This window comes from Salminus brasiliensis, chromosome 13 (assembly GCF_030463535.1).
Source record: "Salminus brasiliensis chromosome 13, fSalBra1.hap2, whole genome shotgun sequence".
NCBI lineage: Eukaryota > Metazoa > Chordata > Actinopteri > Characiformes > Bryconidae > Salminus > Salminus brasiliensis.
Window position 1 is genome coordinate 20,965,695 of NC_132890.1, and position 17,492 is coordinate 20,983,186.

Sequence of the window (17,492 nt, forward strand, 5' to 3'; positions counted from 1 at the left end):
CTTTTCCAGTTGCAGTGACCGAAACCGTCCTCCCATCCTCGGGAGTTTGTACTCACGAGTCAAACTTGCCAAGTCAGCAGTACTGAGAACACTAGTCTGAGCTTGCGGTACTTTCTATTGAGGATCCCAATCCTCTTGTTGTCTTCTCAGGTATTCCTTGTTGTCTTAGGTGTTCTCATAACCTTGTGTTTGCAGTTAGGTCTTTGGCTTGTGTTTAGTGTTTAGCTTGGACATGTCCACTCTTCTCAGCTCTGTGACTTCAGTGTTGGACACTATTAAAAGGTTAAATAATAGGAACTCGTACTCGCATCCTGCATATAGCCATTTTCCTTGCTATCTGAACCCACCGGTGAACCCACACTTGTCTTCTGAGTTTTGGATGGACTGTTGATGCATGCATCCCTTCACCATTTTACTGACATGCCATTTTAAAAACATGTTTTAGACCCAAGGTCTTCTCAGTTCTAGTAAAACAGTGTCTCAGGCAGCGCATTCATAACCATTTGGAATGAGGGAGCTTTTAGAGGTTCAGATGTCTGGCTCATTTACCACCACTGTGAACAAAGCCTTTTATTGCTTGTTAGCTACATCAGCCTTATAGCTCCAGTGCAAAACTAAAGCAGGTATTTTCAGAACTTTCAGACATGTCTTGGCTGATTGAATATGGTTTGGGTTCGGGGGGTAAGCTTCAGTGCTCAGCTTTATTTAAATACTTCTCTTTCCCTCAGCTGAATCAGTGTGGCCGGCTGACTATGCCCCGGAGCCCAACGTCCAGCGAGGATGAGATGGCCCAGAGTTTTTCCGATTATTCAGACGAGTCTGCCTCTGACAGCTCCAAAGAGGAAACCATTTACGAGACCATAAAAGCCACAGCCCAGAGGCCGTCGAGCCGCATGGAGGACATTCAGTCCAACTCAATGGTCATCAGGGTGGTCATTCCTGACCTGCAGCAGACGGTGAGTTGTGTATGGGTGTCTGTGCGTGTGTGTTTGTGGTTTATGATGCTAATGTACACCTACTGAGCTGATCTGAGCAGCAGCTGGAGTGTGCTGTGGAGGAAGTGCTCGAACATCATTAGAGTGGAGAAATATCAGCAGTGTAAAAATGCTTTGTTGCATAAACCTGAAGGTGGTGATTTCAGTACTTTAATTATATAAAAATATATAAAATAATACTCAACTCAAATGTGAACTTAACTACAGTGCGCTGGCTAAAATAACATTTTCAGGTTTTCAAATTTAACCATAATAAATCCATCAGTAAGGAGAAGCACAATGAAGATGCTTCTAGTAAAGTGGTCAGTAAGTAGAAGCAAAAGGAAGGTGTTTCAGTTAGAGTGGCTTGTAAATGGAAGGGCAATATAGATGAAAGCACAAGGGAGGGAGTTCTAGTAAAGTTCTCCAGTGAGTGGAAGTTCAAGGTAGGGGTTTCTAAGACAGTGGACAGTGAGTGGAACTGCAAGGTAGAAGTTTCTAATAAGGTGGACAGTGAGTGTAAGTGCAAGGTAGGGTTTTCTAATACAGTGGATGTGCAAGATAGGGGTTTCTAATAAAATGGTCAGTGAATGAAAGTGAAAGATAGGGGTTTCTAATAAAATGGACAGTGAGTGGAAATGCAAGGTAGGGGGTTCTATTAAAGTGGACAATGAGTGGAAATGCAAGGTAGGGGTTTCTATTAAAGTGGGCAGTGAGTGAAAGTGCAAGAGAGGGGTTTCTTATAAAATGGTCAGTGAATGGAAGTGAAAGATAGGGGTTTCTAATAAAGTGGACAGTGAGTGGAAATGCAAGGTAGGGGGTTCTATTAAAGTGGACAATGAGTGGAAATGCAAGGTCTGGGTTTCTAATAAAGTGGACAGTGAGTGAAAGTGCAAGATAGGGGTTTCTAATAAAATGGTCAGTGAGTGGAAGTGAAAGATAGGGGTTTCTAATAAAGTGGACAATGAGTGGAAATGCAAGGTAGGGGTTTCTAATAAAGTGGACAGTGAGTGAAAGTGCAAGGTAGGGATTTCTAATAAAATGGTCAGTGAGTGTAAATGCAAGGTAGGGGTTTCTTATAAAGTGGACAGTCAGTGAAAGTGCAAGGTAGGGATTTCTAATACAGTGGATGTGCAAGGTAGGGGTTTCTAATAAAATGGACAGTGAGTAGAAGTGCAAGGGAGGGGTTTCTAATAAAGTGGACAGTGAGTGAAAATGCAAGGTAGGGGTTTCTAATAAAGTGGACAGTGAGTGGAAGTGAAAGATAGGAGTTTCTAATAAAGTGGCCAGTGAGTGGAAGTGAAAGATAGGGGTTTCTAATAAAGTTGACAATGAGTGGAAATGCAAGGTAGGGGTTTCTAATACAGTGGATGTGTAAAATAGGGGTTTCTAATAAAGTGGACAGTGAGTGGAAGTGCAAGATAGGGATTTCTTATAAAGTGACTAGCAGAAGGGAAATGCATTTCTAGGTGATCGTTTGGCATGATGGTCACTACTGCGTCCTATTTCTCCAAATACATGAATGTTGTTCCTCTACATCTAATTTATCCTCATTTCCTGCTGAACTTTGAGAAATACAACAAAGGAAAGAGATGAGGGAACAGGAGAGTGGTTTGAGATGCAGCCAAAGCTATTATTAGCTCCCTGATGATGTGTTCAATCCTGCCAAATGTTCAGGCCTTACATCATCCAACAGCAAAGTCACAAATCTGTACTTTTTTACATTTAATAACTATTACCAGCTTGCAGTTATGAAGGCATTATATGGTGAGTTGTGCTCTGTACTGATTAAAGAGAATATATTGATGCTACAGCATCTTGCTCTAGTTTTCAACTACACGAATGCAGTTTTATACGACCGGATCAAATACAGGATCAAATACACAGCCCCAGGCCTCTGGAGCTGTGCGACACACATACTGCCTGCAGTGCAATGCCACTGCATGTGCAGTGCACCATATTATATTTTATGTGTGTGTGTGTGTGTGTATGTGTGTGTTTTTGTGACATCACAAAATGAATCACATTTCCATATATGGACTGTATGGACTACTATTTTAAAACATACATTTCACTAATGTAAAAAAATTAACAGTGTGGTTTACCCTGATATAAGCCCTTAAAGTGTCAAATCTGCTTATATACCTCATGTAAAGTCAGGCAGTTAAGTAATAGAAACCGTGTGCATTAAAAGGAGTGCCAGACATTAAAAAGACATTCAGGCGTTCAGTAAACGAGTCCATAACCTGAATTATTGAATAGCTAACACAGTGTACGCCTTCCATATGGGTGCACACAGTTAGACACAGTGTTTAGCCATGCATGTAAAAGCATCCACATGAGCTAATGTGTCCAACAGATACGAACATATGTAGTTGCTCCATCATTCGTGCATGCGCACACACACACACACACACTCACACATAAGAATATTCACACATTTCCTGGGGCGATACACTACAGTGTGTGTATACAAGATTTGAACTTATGATTCCACCACTGTAAAAACATTACATAATCCACTGTCCATAACCTACTACATTACAGACATTACAGAAACAGAATGTTAAGGCCTTAATCACACATTTCATAACGTACATTCTGTTCTGCATCATTTAAATAATCTGCTTATGACGATTGTATGTTTTGATCTTTTTATGTATAAACAAGCTGCAAGCTTCTACTGTGTGGACAGAAGAAGCTAGGAGTGCTTGAAACCTGCTTTTTACTCACGGGCCACTTTATTAGAAACACCCTACTTTGTGCATCTACTCACTGGTTGTTTTATTGGAAACACCTACCTTGTTCTTCCACTCACTGGCCACTTTATTAGAAACCTCTCCTTGTGCTTCCACTTACTGGACACTTTATTAGAAACAGCCTACCTTGTGCTTTCACTTACTGGCCACTTTATTAGAAACCTCTCCTTGTACTTTCACTTACTGGCCACTTTATTAGAAACCCCTCCATGTGCTTCCATTTACTGGCCACTTTATTGAAACACCTACCTTGTGCTTCCACTCACTGGCCACTTTATTGGAAACACCTACCTTGTGCTTCCACTCACTGGCCACTGTATTAGAAACCCCTCCGTGTGCTTCTACTTACTGGCCACTTTATTAGAAACAGCCTACCTTGTTCTTCCACTCACTGGCCACTTTATTAGAAACACCTACCTTGTGCTTCCACTCACTGGCCACTTTATTGGAAACACCTACCTTGTGCTTCCACTCACTGGCCACTCTATTAGAAACCCCTCCGTGTGCTTCCACTTACTGGCCACTTTATTAGAAACAGCCTTCCTTGTGCTTCTATATTGGCCCTTTTATTAGAAACACTTACCTTGATGGATTTAGAGGCTTGTTTTGACAGGCCAGAATGAAAGTGTGTTAATGGAGGAGAATCCTTAAGTAACAGAGGAGGAAATGCCAGGCATCTGCTCAGACTGACCAGCCTTCTGCTGCCTACAGCACACACATGCTGCTCGCCAGCAACAAGATTAAAGCTTCACCCAACACACACACTTATGCACATGTATAGTGCCAAATGCTCTGCTATCATCAGCTGTGCAGCAATAACATGAGAATGTCACTGTCCATGTCACCTAATCCTGTATTATTTAGTGTAACAGGGTGGTGGGGCTAAGTGAGGGATGTTTGTCATCTGGCTCTTCACAGTGTTATTGGGACAGTGCGTGCTTTGACTGCCTCTAAAATTTCCTATAAAAGTGTGTATTTAAACAAAGGCAAGCTTAATAATAGAATAATGGGTGGTTGATTGTGTCCTCTGTGTTATTTGTTGTTCAGTAATAGGTAGTTCATTGTGTACTCTCTGCATTGTGTATTGTTTCGTCTCCATTCATTATGAATATTGGCTCCGGATTGGGTTCTGCCTTGGCTGCTCTACTCCGCTACAGTGGAAATCCATGGCCATGACTAGACCTATTTACATGGTTATGCTGCACCTGTTTCCACGGTTACATCGAACCAATTTCTGTAGGTGCGCTACACTCATTCCTGTGGTTACACTACTTTCATTTCCATAGTTACACTATGCAGATTTCCGTGGTTCCACTGTGTGCGTACACTAGATGCACTAGACGCATTATTCTACAGCTTCCTTCATGGTTATGCTACACTAATTTCCGTAGTCACATTATGCCCAATTTTTCCATGTTTATACTACACTCACGGTTAAGCTGCAACTTTTATTTCCATTCATTTCCATTGTTCCATTACACAAATTTCTGTATCTATATATTTCTATATTTCAAATCAGAATATTATGGAATGAACCCTGCCCATTATATCATCTCCACTTACAAGATAGAAGGGCTTTATAGTTCTATAATTACAGACTGTTTCTCTGCATTCTTCCACCTTGACCACAAGACCACCACCAGAATGTGTGATCCACTCATACCAGTGCAACACACACTAACACACCTCCACCACTTCAGTGTTGAGAATAACCCACCACCCAAATATTACCTGCTTTTTGGTGGTCATGTGGGGTCCTGACCATTGAAGAATGAGGGATGCTGAGAAACAGATGGACTGCAGTCTAAAATTATTATATAACAAAGTGCCCCTATCTGGTTAGTGGAGCTGATAAAATGAGCCGGGGTCATTCCAAACCAGGGCTATATTCTCATATTACTGTGTATTTCTGTATTGATGCTTCTGTACTTACGTTTTACACAATTCCATAGTAACACAGCTTTTATTCCTTATATATATATATATATATATATATATATATATATATATATATATATAGGAACGAGTGTTATCTTAACCATGGGACAATACAATGGAATAGAAATACAATAGAAATACAAATATGCCATGAAAAGGGGTCCAATGTAACCATGGAAATTAGTGCAATATATATATATATATATATATATATATATATATATATATATATATATATATATTTATATATATATATATATATATATATATATATATATATATATATATATATATATTTATATATATATATATATATATATATTGCACTAATTTCCATGGTTACATTGGACCCCTTTTCATGGCATATTTGTATTTCTACCACATTCTGTCCCATGGTTAAGATAACACTCATTCCTGGCGTGACACTATAACTGTTTCCATGGTGGAACTTGACTTGACTTAAACAAAGTGCCAAACTCAAACATTTCGTGTCATCTGACATGCTGTTCCATCATTCCACCAGAAATGCATGAGGTTTAACCCAGACGCCACGGTGTGGGTGGCCAAGCAGCGGATCCTGTGCACGCTGAGCCAGAGCCTGAAGGACGTTCTGAACTATGGACTCTTCCAGCCTGCCAGCAATGGCCGCGATGGGAAGTTTCTGGATGAAGAAAGACTCCTCCGGGAATATCCACAGCCTGTTAGCAAAGGGGTACCGTCACTGGAGGTAAGGAGTGGATTGGTTGCCTCTATATATACACGAGTGATGGAAGCCAATATCCCACCAGTTAGCATGTGGAAACTGCATACCTAAATCAGCACATACCTTCGTCTGCTTTTTGTTTTATGCAGTTATTGGAAAGAAAACCTGGAAGATACTTGTTGTGTTTTTGTTACAGTTTCGATATAAAAGCAGAGTCTACAAGCAGCCTAATGTGGACGAGAAGCAGATCGCCAAACTACACACAAAGGTGGGTTAGCAGTATTCAGTGGGAGTTATCATATAGGAAGTAATGAGCTCTTTTTGCTTTGCTTGTAACTTTGGAGCGTGTTGGAGTTCTGATTACTATACCTTACTGCTGTATCCTGGGTTGTGCAGAAGAAAACTCAGGTTTGTACAGGTATTACAGGTAATACAGGCATGTAAGACAAGTCACAGTTTTATGCAAAAGCTGGCCAGGACATTAACTGCCGGCCGTAATTACCAGCAAACAAAGTCATTGTGTCGTAACTGGCCAAAACTCCAGCATCAGCTCGCCAACTAATCAGCACTCCGGGCGGTAATTCTAGCATCTCTATCAACCAAAACCTGTTTGTTGTAGAAACAATGTAAATATACAGGTAAGCTTTCTCTTTCTGTCCTATCTGAAAAGAGGATGTTGTGCTAATGAAAGTGTTTCATGTTTACCCCAATCAGCTCCCTACCTGCAACACAAAAATGGGTCTGATCTGATTTTGACACATTCCCAATTGATCATCACCACTATAAGTTAAAAAATATATATTTCTAATTTGAAAAATCAAAAGCAATAAACAACACCTGTTCGGTTTTCACAATTTACCAACGGTAGCTCACCAGGCCTGGCCACAGCTACTGTCTTTGAGTGGAGGTAGTACCAGAACGTATGAAAGACAAATAGAGTGTGTCAGAGAAAGAAAGCCCCCCCCCCAAACACACACACACAATCATTCTTGCTCGTCTCGTATGGTTAAACCATTTTGTTTGTAGATTGATTGTTTATTAGTCATTTTCATTTCAATCAAGATTGTTTATTGGCCGACGTCTCTTTGTTTCTGTTTTTTTGGGTCTATTGGTGTGTATGTGTGTGTGTGTGTGTGTGTGTGTGTGTGTGTGTGTGTATTGGTGTCCTTTGTGCCCTTGCAGTTATGATCAGATTACACACAGGCAGTGATGTTGTATTAAGAATGACAGTACACTGAAGAAATTGTATGTGTGTGTGTGTGTGTGTGTGTGTGTGTACATTTTCACAACTACAGTGGAATAGAAAAGCATTATTTAGCGACACACTCAGAGACATACATCTGGAAGTTGCTTGTCAGTTAGTTGTTCTGTCATTTAGGTTCTCGGCTTCCTCTTTAAATAAAGCCAGTCTGTAAGTCATCATTCAAATCATCAATGATTTTACCATTCACTTTTCATTTTTTGTGTATTAATTTCATATTTTGATATGTATTGTGGTGTTATTTTTAACGAATTGTGAATTTTATATGTCTCATAACTATCTATTATGGGGTATTCACATATACATTTGCAGTCAAAATGATTTAATCATCATTATGAATTAGGCTTATTAGCAAAATGTACAAATTCAGCTGTTTGCAATAAACCAATCAAACAAGAACAATTTACATATCTCACCACAACTAATAGAACAGGAGCTTTCTCCACATTCAACACAAAAATCCACTTATAATGACAACTGCAGTCTCAGAATTATTCCACCCCTGAATAGAAGCCCTCATCAGATGACACGTTTACAAATCAGGTGGCAAATCAAGTGCTTCGTTAGTTACATCAGGAGAGCTTGAGATAATCATGGAAAATGACAACAAAAAGAGAGCAAAGCACTGAATGTTCCTAGAGATCCAGCTAGAAGCAGAGTTCACAAATTCAGAATAAAAGGAACACTGGCTACACTACCTTCTACCTAAGCGGCAGAAATGTCAAATGTGTGATTGCATAAATATTTATTCTCTTTAAAGTGAATGAGTTCCAAGCAATTGGTGCTAGTGGTCTCACAATTTGCACCAAAGTGCAGTGAATCTTGTGTAAAGATACATGTCCAGTCACTGATTAATCAGTATTCCTGGCTGCAAATCCACCATGATGACAGAAGAACACTCTGAGAAGTATAAGTCAGGTGATGTATACAAAGAAATTCCAAGTCACCTTAAGTTCATTTACACCCATCATTAAGAAATGGAAGGAATATGGCACTATGTGCCTTGAGCAGGACTATACAAGAATGAGTGATTGAACCTGTAACTACTTTAAGGAGTTAAAAACTTCAGCAGCTGAGATTTTAGAGATACCTCATTTGATGACTGTTGCCAGGGTTCTTCACCAGTCAAAGCATAATGAGAGAGTGGTAAAGAAAAAGACACAGTTGCCTTTCAAGAATTTGACTTCCAAGATGGCGCCAAAAGAGATGCTGAAAAAGAGGCAGGAGAGCCTCGTCAGGCTGAGATGACACACAGCCCACTATACTACTGTCAAACATACAGACAAACTTAGAGCACAGGTCTCTTTCTATTAAAAGACAACTGACTTATTCATACCTGGATGTCAGTAGAAATCACAACCCAAGCAATGTGGAGCAGGCCTGTGTGGCTACATAGAGAGGGGTTGTCGCTGCCACCATTTATATACAGTGGGGCCAAAAAGTATTTAGTCAGCCACTGATTGTGCAAGTTCTCCTACTTAGAAAGATGAAAGAGGTCTGTAATTTTCATCATAGGTACACTTCAACTATGAGAGACAAAATGAGAAAAAAATCCAGGAAATCACTTTGTAGGATTTATAAAGAATTTATTTGTAAATTATGGTGGAAAATAAGTATTTGGTCATCCACAAGCAAGATTTCTGTCTCTCACAGACCTGTAACTTCTTCTTTAACAAGCACTTCTGTCCTCCACTCGTAACCTGTATCAATGGCACCTGTTTGACCTCGTTATCTGTATAAAAGACACCTGTCCACAGCCTCAAACAGTCAGACTCCAAACTTAACCATGGCCAAGACCAAAGAGCTGTCGAAGGACACCAGGAAAAACATTGTAGATCTTCACCAGGTTGGGAAGAGTAGTGAGAGCAGGTTGGTGTGAATAAATTAACTGTGGGAGCAATTGTAAGAAAATGGAAGACATACAAGACCATTGATAATCTCCCTCGATCTGGGGCTCCACGCAAGATCTCATCCCGTGGGGTCAAAATAATCATGAGAACGGTGAGTAAAAATCCTAGAACTACACGGAGGGACCTGATGAATGACCTGCAGAGAGCTGGGACCAGAGTAACAAAGGCTACCATCAGTAAGACACAACACCGAGAGAGACTCCAATCCTGCAGTGCCAGGCGTGTCCCCCTGCTTAAGCCAGTACATGTCCAGGCCCGTCTGAAGTTTGCCAGAGAGCATATGGATGATCTAGAAGAGGATTGGGAGAATGTCATGAGGTCAGATGAAACCAAAATAAAACTTTTTGGTAAAAACTTAACTTGTGTTTGGAGGAAGAAGAAGTTGCATCCCAAGAACACTATACCAACTGTGAAGCATGGGGGTGGGAACATCATGCTTTGGGGCTGTTTTTCTGCAAAGGGGACAGGATCTGATCCGTGTTAAGGGAAGAATGAACAGGGCCATGTATCGTGAAATTTTAAGCCAAAACCTCCTTCCATCAGTGAGAACATTGGAGATGGAACATGGCTGGGTCTTGATCCCAAACACATCACTTGGGCAATGAAGGAGTGGCTCTGTAAAAAGCATTTCAAGGTCCTGGAGTGGCCTAGCCAGTCTCCAGACCTCAACCCCATTAAAAATTTGTGGAGGGAGTTGAAAGTGTTCTGTGCTCCAGTTTTGAGGCTGTGGACTGGGAGATATTCTTTGATTCATCAAACAGCATTACATATACTCAGTCACAGGATTCATCAGAAGGTACATAGAGGATGTTGTGCTAATGAAGGCAATTCATGTTTACCCCAATCAGCTCCCTACCTGCAACATGGAGAGCATTGTGGTGGGCTGTATCACCACCTGGCATGAGAACTGTATTGCCCTCAAGCAGGAACCTCAACGGGGATCAGCTCAAACTTACTGGGTTTATACACCAGCTGCTATCTGAGGTAGACCAGGGGGATTGTATAGGACTCCACCTATCCAAGGTACTGCATGCTCTCACAGCAAAGTAACAGGAAGTACAGAAGCATGAAGACCAGAACCACAGAACAAGACATCTTCTTCCCTCAGGCCATCAGGGTCCTGAACAGGGTCCTGTAGCAGTGTATCATTGCATTGCCCCACACACATCTCACCTCAGACAGCACTACTGTGGACACCACACCTCATCTTCACCCACATAAACACACTCTGCACCCTGCACTTTACTACATAGAACTGCAGTAACAGCCTAGTCACACTGCACAACATCACTATAAATATATAAAAGCTATATGTAAATAGCTTTCTGTGACATCAGTATATTCATAACTGATGTTAATAGCTTTGTGCAAACATATGTACAGTGAGTCCAAGAAGTATTTGATCCCTTGCTGATTTTCTTCGTTGGCCCAATAAAGACATGATCATTCTATACTTTTAATGGTAGATGTATTCTTACATGGAGAGACAGAATATTAAAAAGAAAATCCAGAAAATAAATCTAAGGAATATATATTAATTGATTTGTATTTCATGGAGTGAAATAAGTATTTGATCCCTTAGTATTCATTAGCAGTTCTGGCTTTTACAGACCAGTTAGACACTCCCAATCAACTTGTTACCTGACCTGAAGCCACCTGTTCTCACTAATCACTTGTGTGAAAAACACCTGTCCACAGAATCAGACAGATCACACAGATTTCAAGTCTCCAACATGGGTAAAACCAAAGAGCTGTCACAGGACCTCAGAGTCAGAATTGTTGACCTTCACAAAGCTGGAATGGGCTACAAAAAGATTAGTAAGGTGTTGGATGTGAAAGTAACAACTATTGGTGCAATTATCAGAAAGTTTAAAGAGTATAACATGACAATCAACAGACCTCGGCCCGGTGCTCCAAAGAAGATTTCGCCTCGTGGGGTGGCAATGATGCTGAGAACAGTCAGAAATCGTCCTGCAACCACTCGGCAGGAGTTAGCAAATGACCTGAAGGCAGCTGGGACCACAGTTTGCAAGGAAACAATTGGCAACACTTTGCGCAACAATGGATTCACATCCTGCAGTGCCCGAAAGGTACCCCTGCTGAAGAGAGCACATGTGGAGGCGCGCCTCAAGTATGCCAATGATCATTTGAAAGATGAACCAAGTTATTGGGAGAAGGTTTTGTGGTCAGACGAGACCAAAATTGAACTTTTTGGCCTCAACTCCACCCGCCATGTGTGGAGGAAGAAAAATGCTGCCTATGACCCCAAGAACACTGTGCCCACCGTCAAGCATGGAGGTGGAAGCATAATGTTTTGGGGGTGTTTCTCTGCCAAGGGTACAGGGCTACTTCACCGCATCACTGGGAAGATGGATGGAGCCATGTACCGCACAATCCTGAGGGACAACCTCCTCCCCTCTGCCAGGGATCTGAAAATGGGCCGTGGTTGGGTCTTCCAACATGATAACGACCCTAAACATACAGCAAAGGCAACAAAGGATTGGCTCAAGAAAAATCACATTAAGGTCATGGAGTGGCCCAGCCAGTCGCCAGACCTCAATCCGATCGAAAATCTATGGAGGGAGCTGAAGGTCAGAGTTGCCAAGCGACAGCCCACCAACCTTCATGATTTAGAGAGGATCTGCAAAGAAGAGTGGGCCAAAATTCCCCCTGGTGTGTGTGCTAAACTTGTGGTTAACTACAACAAACGTCTCACCGCTGTGCTTGCAAACAAAGGCTTTGCCACTAAGTATTGAGTGTGTTTGGCAAGAGGGATCAAATACTTATTTTCCTCATTGAAATACAAATTAATTAAAATATATTCTTTAAAATTATATTCTGGATTTTTGTCTTGATATTCTGTCTCTCCATGTTAGAATATATCTACCATTAAAAGTGCAGAAGGATAGTGTCTTTATTAGTGGGCAAACAAAGAAAATCAGCAAGGGATCAAATACTTCTTGGACTCACTGTATAGTGTACAGTTTATGCATACTAAATATTTTACTTTTTATATTTGACTTTACTATACTATTTGTATATATTTTGTTTTACCTTCAGTGGTGTTTGAATGTTAGTGAAGCCTTTAGATGTTGATCAGATTTATAGTCTAAAAATAGCTAAGAAGAATCAAATCAAACAAATAAGGCTCAAAAGAATTTCATTCATAATTATTCAAAATACTTCATTTATGTATTGTATTGTAATCCAATATTCCATAGTATGTGAACATTTAGGATTATCAGAAAATTTGGTAGGTAAAATTAGAGTTAGGTGTGTGAACGGGTAGCCTGTTTTATTTAAAGAGCAGGAATCTTTCAATGTCTGATCATCACAACACATTTGTGAAAGTGTGTCATGGAATGAGCAAAAAAGATTTCTGAGGACCTCCAGAGGACTCCACCAATCCACAGTCCCATACTTTGTACAAATGAAGAAAATTCAAGACTATAATTACCCTCCTCAGGAGTAGCCGACCAACAAAGAGTGTAGGTTGTGTAATAGTCTGCAAGGTCACAAGGAAATCCCAAGGTAACCTCCAAGCAAGTCTCACATCGGCTAATGTTAAGGTTAATCATCAGAAGAATACTGAACAACAGTGGTGTCTATGGCAATGAGAAAGTTGCTGTTCTTGATTATCTGAAGGAAAGAAGCTGTGAAGTACCTCCAAACCAGAAGTTCCTCAAATATCTTATACTTTTAACAGTGTATGAAGGGATTAGGTAGATGAGGGGGTGATCAAAGTTGCATCCCTGTAGCAGTGGTCAAGTGTTTTGCCTTCTTTGGTGGGGCAGCTGGTCAGTTGTTTATGTTTTGGCAAATCAACACTTGATAGGATGTTGATAGGAGAGTCTGAGTGTCCCTGTTCAAAGTCTGGTCAGCCAGCTGTTGTTGAGCTAAGTTGGCATTTGCCAGTGGAGGGGATAGACATGGGCATAGACCCTACCAGAGATCCATTAGGTGAGTAGAATGGCTTGCAGCTGATGACGAGAGTTTCCAGTTCAGAAGAGCACGATCTGCCCAGAACGATTACATCACTGCATCATCTGTGGTTAATGTAAGAACACACTCTTCCGCCTTTGGTTTTCCAACTGAGAGCGGGGTCGTGGTCCGCTCTGTGCAGGGAGATGCCAGGCAGCTCCACAGCAGCGTCAGGAGTAGTCTCATTTAAGCACATTTCACTGAAGCAGAAGACAGATCTAGAAGTGAAGTCCTTTGACGTTCTAACCAGCAGTTTCAGCTCGTCCATTTTGTTGCTGAGTGAGCATGCATCATACAGAAGTAGGCAGAGTAGTGCCTCCTGAGCATGTGAGCATGCTGCATTGTTGGCCGCAGGTTTACATAGTACAGAGTCTGTGAAAATATAATGTGGTGTTGAGCCAGAACACATCACAGTCAACACTGCGTGTTTGTGAGCAGTGTGGGTTCTGTCTTGGGCCGTTTGCCCAGTGGGTCATTTGGTTGTTGGGTCAGTGGAGGCTGATGGAGGAGCAGGGTTCAGATTGCTGTGTGAATTATTGAGGGGCAGTTTTCCTCTTTAACTCACTCTCACATACTCCACACACCTGTCCTCAGGTGTCTGGGATTCCTCTCTCCTAAACTTCTCACCTCCGTCTCAGCCTGAGCTCCATCATACACATCATACATCAATTCTCATACACATGCATACACGCACACACACACATGATATAAAAGAGAGAGTGATGTCAAATTTAAACTGCCTGCCTGTGGAGATCATGCCAGAGATAGGGACTACTGAGGACTCTAATATTAAAATTATAAGGAAGATACAGTAAACATACACATGTACAGAATACCATATACACTGAACAGCCATAACATTAAAACCTGATGCCTGATATTGTGTAGATTAATTCACTTAAAAAAGGACCTAGATGTAGGACTCACATTAAAGAGACCTATGATCATTCAACATAGCTTGGTGGCTTTCCTTCTGTAAAACACCCAACTCAACCCAACCAAAGCAGTGGTGTGTGTGTGTGTGTGTGTGTGTGCGCCCACTACTTTTATATTTTTTTCTCCCCATTGAGTCTTATATATGTATGTGTGTGTGTGTATTTTCTGTTCTTCACTCTGATATAAATGTGCCTTTGTGCCATTTGTTTGTGTGTTTCTGTAAAAATCCATATATCCTTTTAAATTAACCATTGATTTATTGCCTTATTGGTTGATCGATTTATCAAATCCAATTTATTTGTATAGTGCTTTTTTCAACTGTTGTTGTCACAAAGCAGCTTTACACAATCAGTAATTAGTACAAAGACAAGAAATCAACAACACACAAAGACACGAAAACCTAAGAGACCCAGTGAGCAAGCCAAACCTTGAGAGGACCCAAGACTCACAAGGGCGACCTATCCTCCTCTGGTCAGTTAGACTGTTTACAAATGATTGATAAAAGTCACCAAACCACTTAACCTGTTGAACTGCTAAGGTGTGCAACATATTCTTAATCATAATATAATAATCATGGAATAGTATAATTTAATGTAGTCATGGCAGTGATGGTAAGAGTAATGAGAGTAATGAGAGTTAATAGTGGTAATATTAATAGTGGCAGATAGTTAAGAGTCCATTTAACATGGTCATTAGACAGGTAGCAGTGGTAAGAGGGTGGTAGCTGGTCTGACGCAGGTAGAGGGGACCCAAGCAATCAGTCTTAAAGCAGGTAGGGCTGGATGAGTGGGTAACTATTTACTCGGAGAAGGTAAAGAGACAGAGTTAGTTCTGAATAGATTTATAGAGAGCCAAGAATGTTGAGCAGTATTAGAGTGTGTCTGATGACTCCGGCAGGTCTGAATATAAGAGCCTAATTAACAGGAGAGAGCCAGAAGGTAACACAGACACAGGAGCACCCTGAAATGCTAGCGTCCATCTGCCCCACCGTCCACAAACCTGAGTGATCGCTTGCTGGCAGCGAGATGACAGCTTCAGCATCTCAGTGTACTACAAATCCCTGTGTCCGCGAACCCCTGGACCTACAACCTTTAGCAGGCTCTTCCCCCTGCTGTGGTTTTCTGAAATTTGGGAACTACTAAGAAGCCAACACCCTGAGATCAAAGTATTCTTGATGGTTCATAATATGTAATAAGATCTCGCAGGTACACAGGAGCGAGGCCATGTAGGGCTTTGTATGTTAATAGAAGAATTTTAAAGTCAATACGGGATTTAACTGGGAGCCAATGCATTTATCTGCATGTGTGAGCTGTATGACCACTGGTCTGTGGTCACTATGGTAATATTTCTGCCCATCCTTTTTCTCTTTCTCTTCTGACCTTCATCTGCTTACTTCTCTTCCTCCTCATTCCTCTTCTCCTTTTTTGTGCTCGTGTTCAGGGAGCTGCTCTGTTACCTATTTATAACTGTCCTGGAAAACACACAGGAAACCTTCCTCTCTCTCACTGCAGACACATTCACATTCCCTCTCTCTCTCTCTCTCTCTCTCTCTCACTTTCTCTCTCTTTAGGCCAATCTGAGGAAGTTTATGGATTATATCCAAAATAACCAGGTAGAGAAAATCTCCAAAATGTTGGACCGAGGGCTGGACGCCAACTACCACGACACAGAAACAGGGGGTATGGCAGAACACACACACACACACATTAGAGAACTCGAGACGTTTCAATGCCTTGCATTCACTCCCCGGGCCAAACAGTTAGTTTATGTACACTAAGCTGCAAAAAAATCATTGTTTTTGTGATGTCACAAAATGTAGGACATTTGCACATATCATATCAACCTGCAGCAGTTTAGCCCCATCCACTCATGCCAAAGTCATATTCTTTTTATATAAAATTAAGCTTATTTGAATATGTCAGCCTTCTTTGAAAGCAGCTTGCTTAAATGTATTATTTTGGTGAGGTCACAAAAATCAGCACATGTACACATGTCTGTCTATAAAAGATTGTAGGGAGCATTTCAGCCCTGACTACTCACAGACATCTCTCAGCGCATTTACATAGCTCAGTCTTCACGTCACAGCCTGGTTAATTTTAAGGTATATAAAGACCTTGAAAAATAAATGTTCATAAAATTGCACAGTTATCATAAGTAGAAATATTTAATAGAAGAAATGGTAAGATACTACAGTTGTATATAGGATAAGGCTGACATTGGCCTGTTTATATACAATCAATGCCACTTTTTCTTACTTTATCTTGGTTTATGGTTCTCCTGCCTGTTAGGCTTTAGTTTCTTTCATCAATCACAGACATGCCCTATTTCAGACCAGTCTGGCCTTTAACACAGTCGATCACATAGATTTTTCTACAGTACAGGGGCTATAGTGTTGGAGTTTCATAGGGTGTATGTGCGTTTGTTTGTGTGTGTTTGTGTGTGAGTGGTAAGAGTAAAAGATAATGTCAGAATGTTAGAGAGGACTATAATATTGACAGTATTGAAAGTTAACAGTTCTCTGGTTCCATGTAATGCTGTGTAAATGAACACATTAGCTCATTAGCTAGAGCCAGGCCTGCTAATGTGTTCATTTACACAGCAGTAAGTATGAATGTAATTATCAATACTACATGTCATAAAACACATTAGATAGTTTCTTTTTTTTTTTTTATGGACAGCACAACAGCTAGCTATCTCATATTAGCTGCACTAGGTAGCAAAGACCTGTAGAGTGTTTTACTCTACAATATATTCTTTCTATGTTAATGAAAACTGTACTATTTAAATGCATTATGTCCTAAAATTGACTAATGTTGTTCTATGTGTACCGTTTAGACCATTTAGCATGCTTAGCCTAGAAAGCTAAAGCTAAGATTGAGCATTAGCAGTGTTAAAGGGCACATGCACTAAATGTCCTTATGTCTAATTTCATACTTTGAGAGACACATCTGATTTTTGTGTGGACTTATGAAGCAAAAACACCTAAGATTTATTATCATTTTTTAATCACCATTTAATTCTTGCAGTGTG

The 17,492-nt window shown here is 40.7% G+C and overlaps 1 protein-coding gene across 1 annotated transcript in view; it reads left to right on the forward strand.

Annotated features, from left to right (window-relative positions):
• Positions 1 to 893: 893 nt before the first annotated feature.
• LOC140575553 (SH3 and multiple ankyrin repeat domains protein 2-like) overlaps positions 894 to 17,492 on the forward strand; it is a 125,938-nt gene continuing 109,339 nt past the window's right edge. The window contains exons 1-4 of the mRNA XM_072695940.1: positions 894 to 956; positions 6,195 to 6,398; positions 6,571 to 6,642; positions 16,033 to 16,141. Of these exons, the coding sequence (XP_072552041.1) occupies positions 894 to 956; positions 6,195 to 6,398; positions 6,571 to 6,642; positions 16,033 to 16,141 (448 nt within the window). The remainder of the gene's footprint in view (positions 957 to 6,194; positions 6,399 to 6,570; positions 6,643 to 16,032; positions 16,142 to 17,492) is intronic.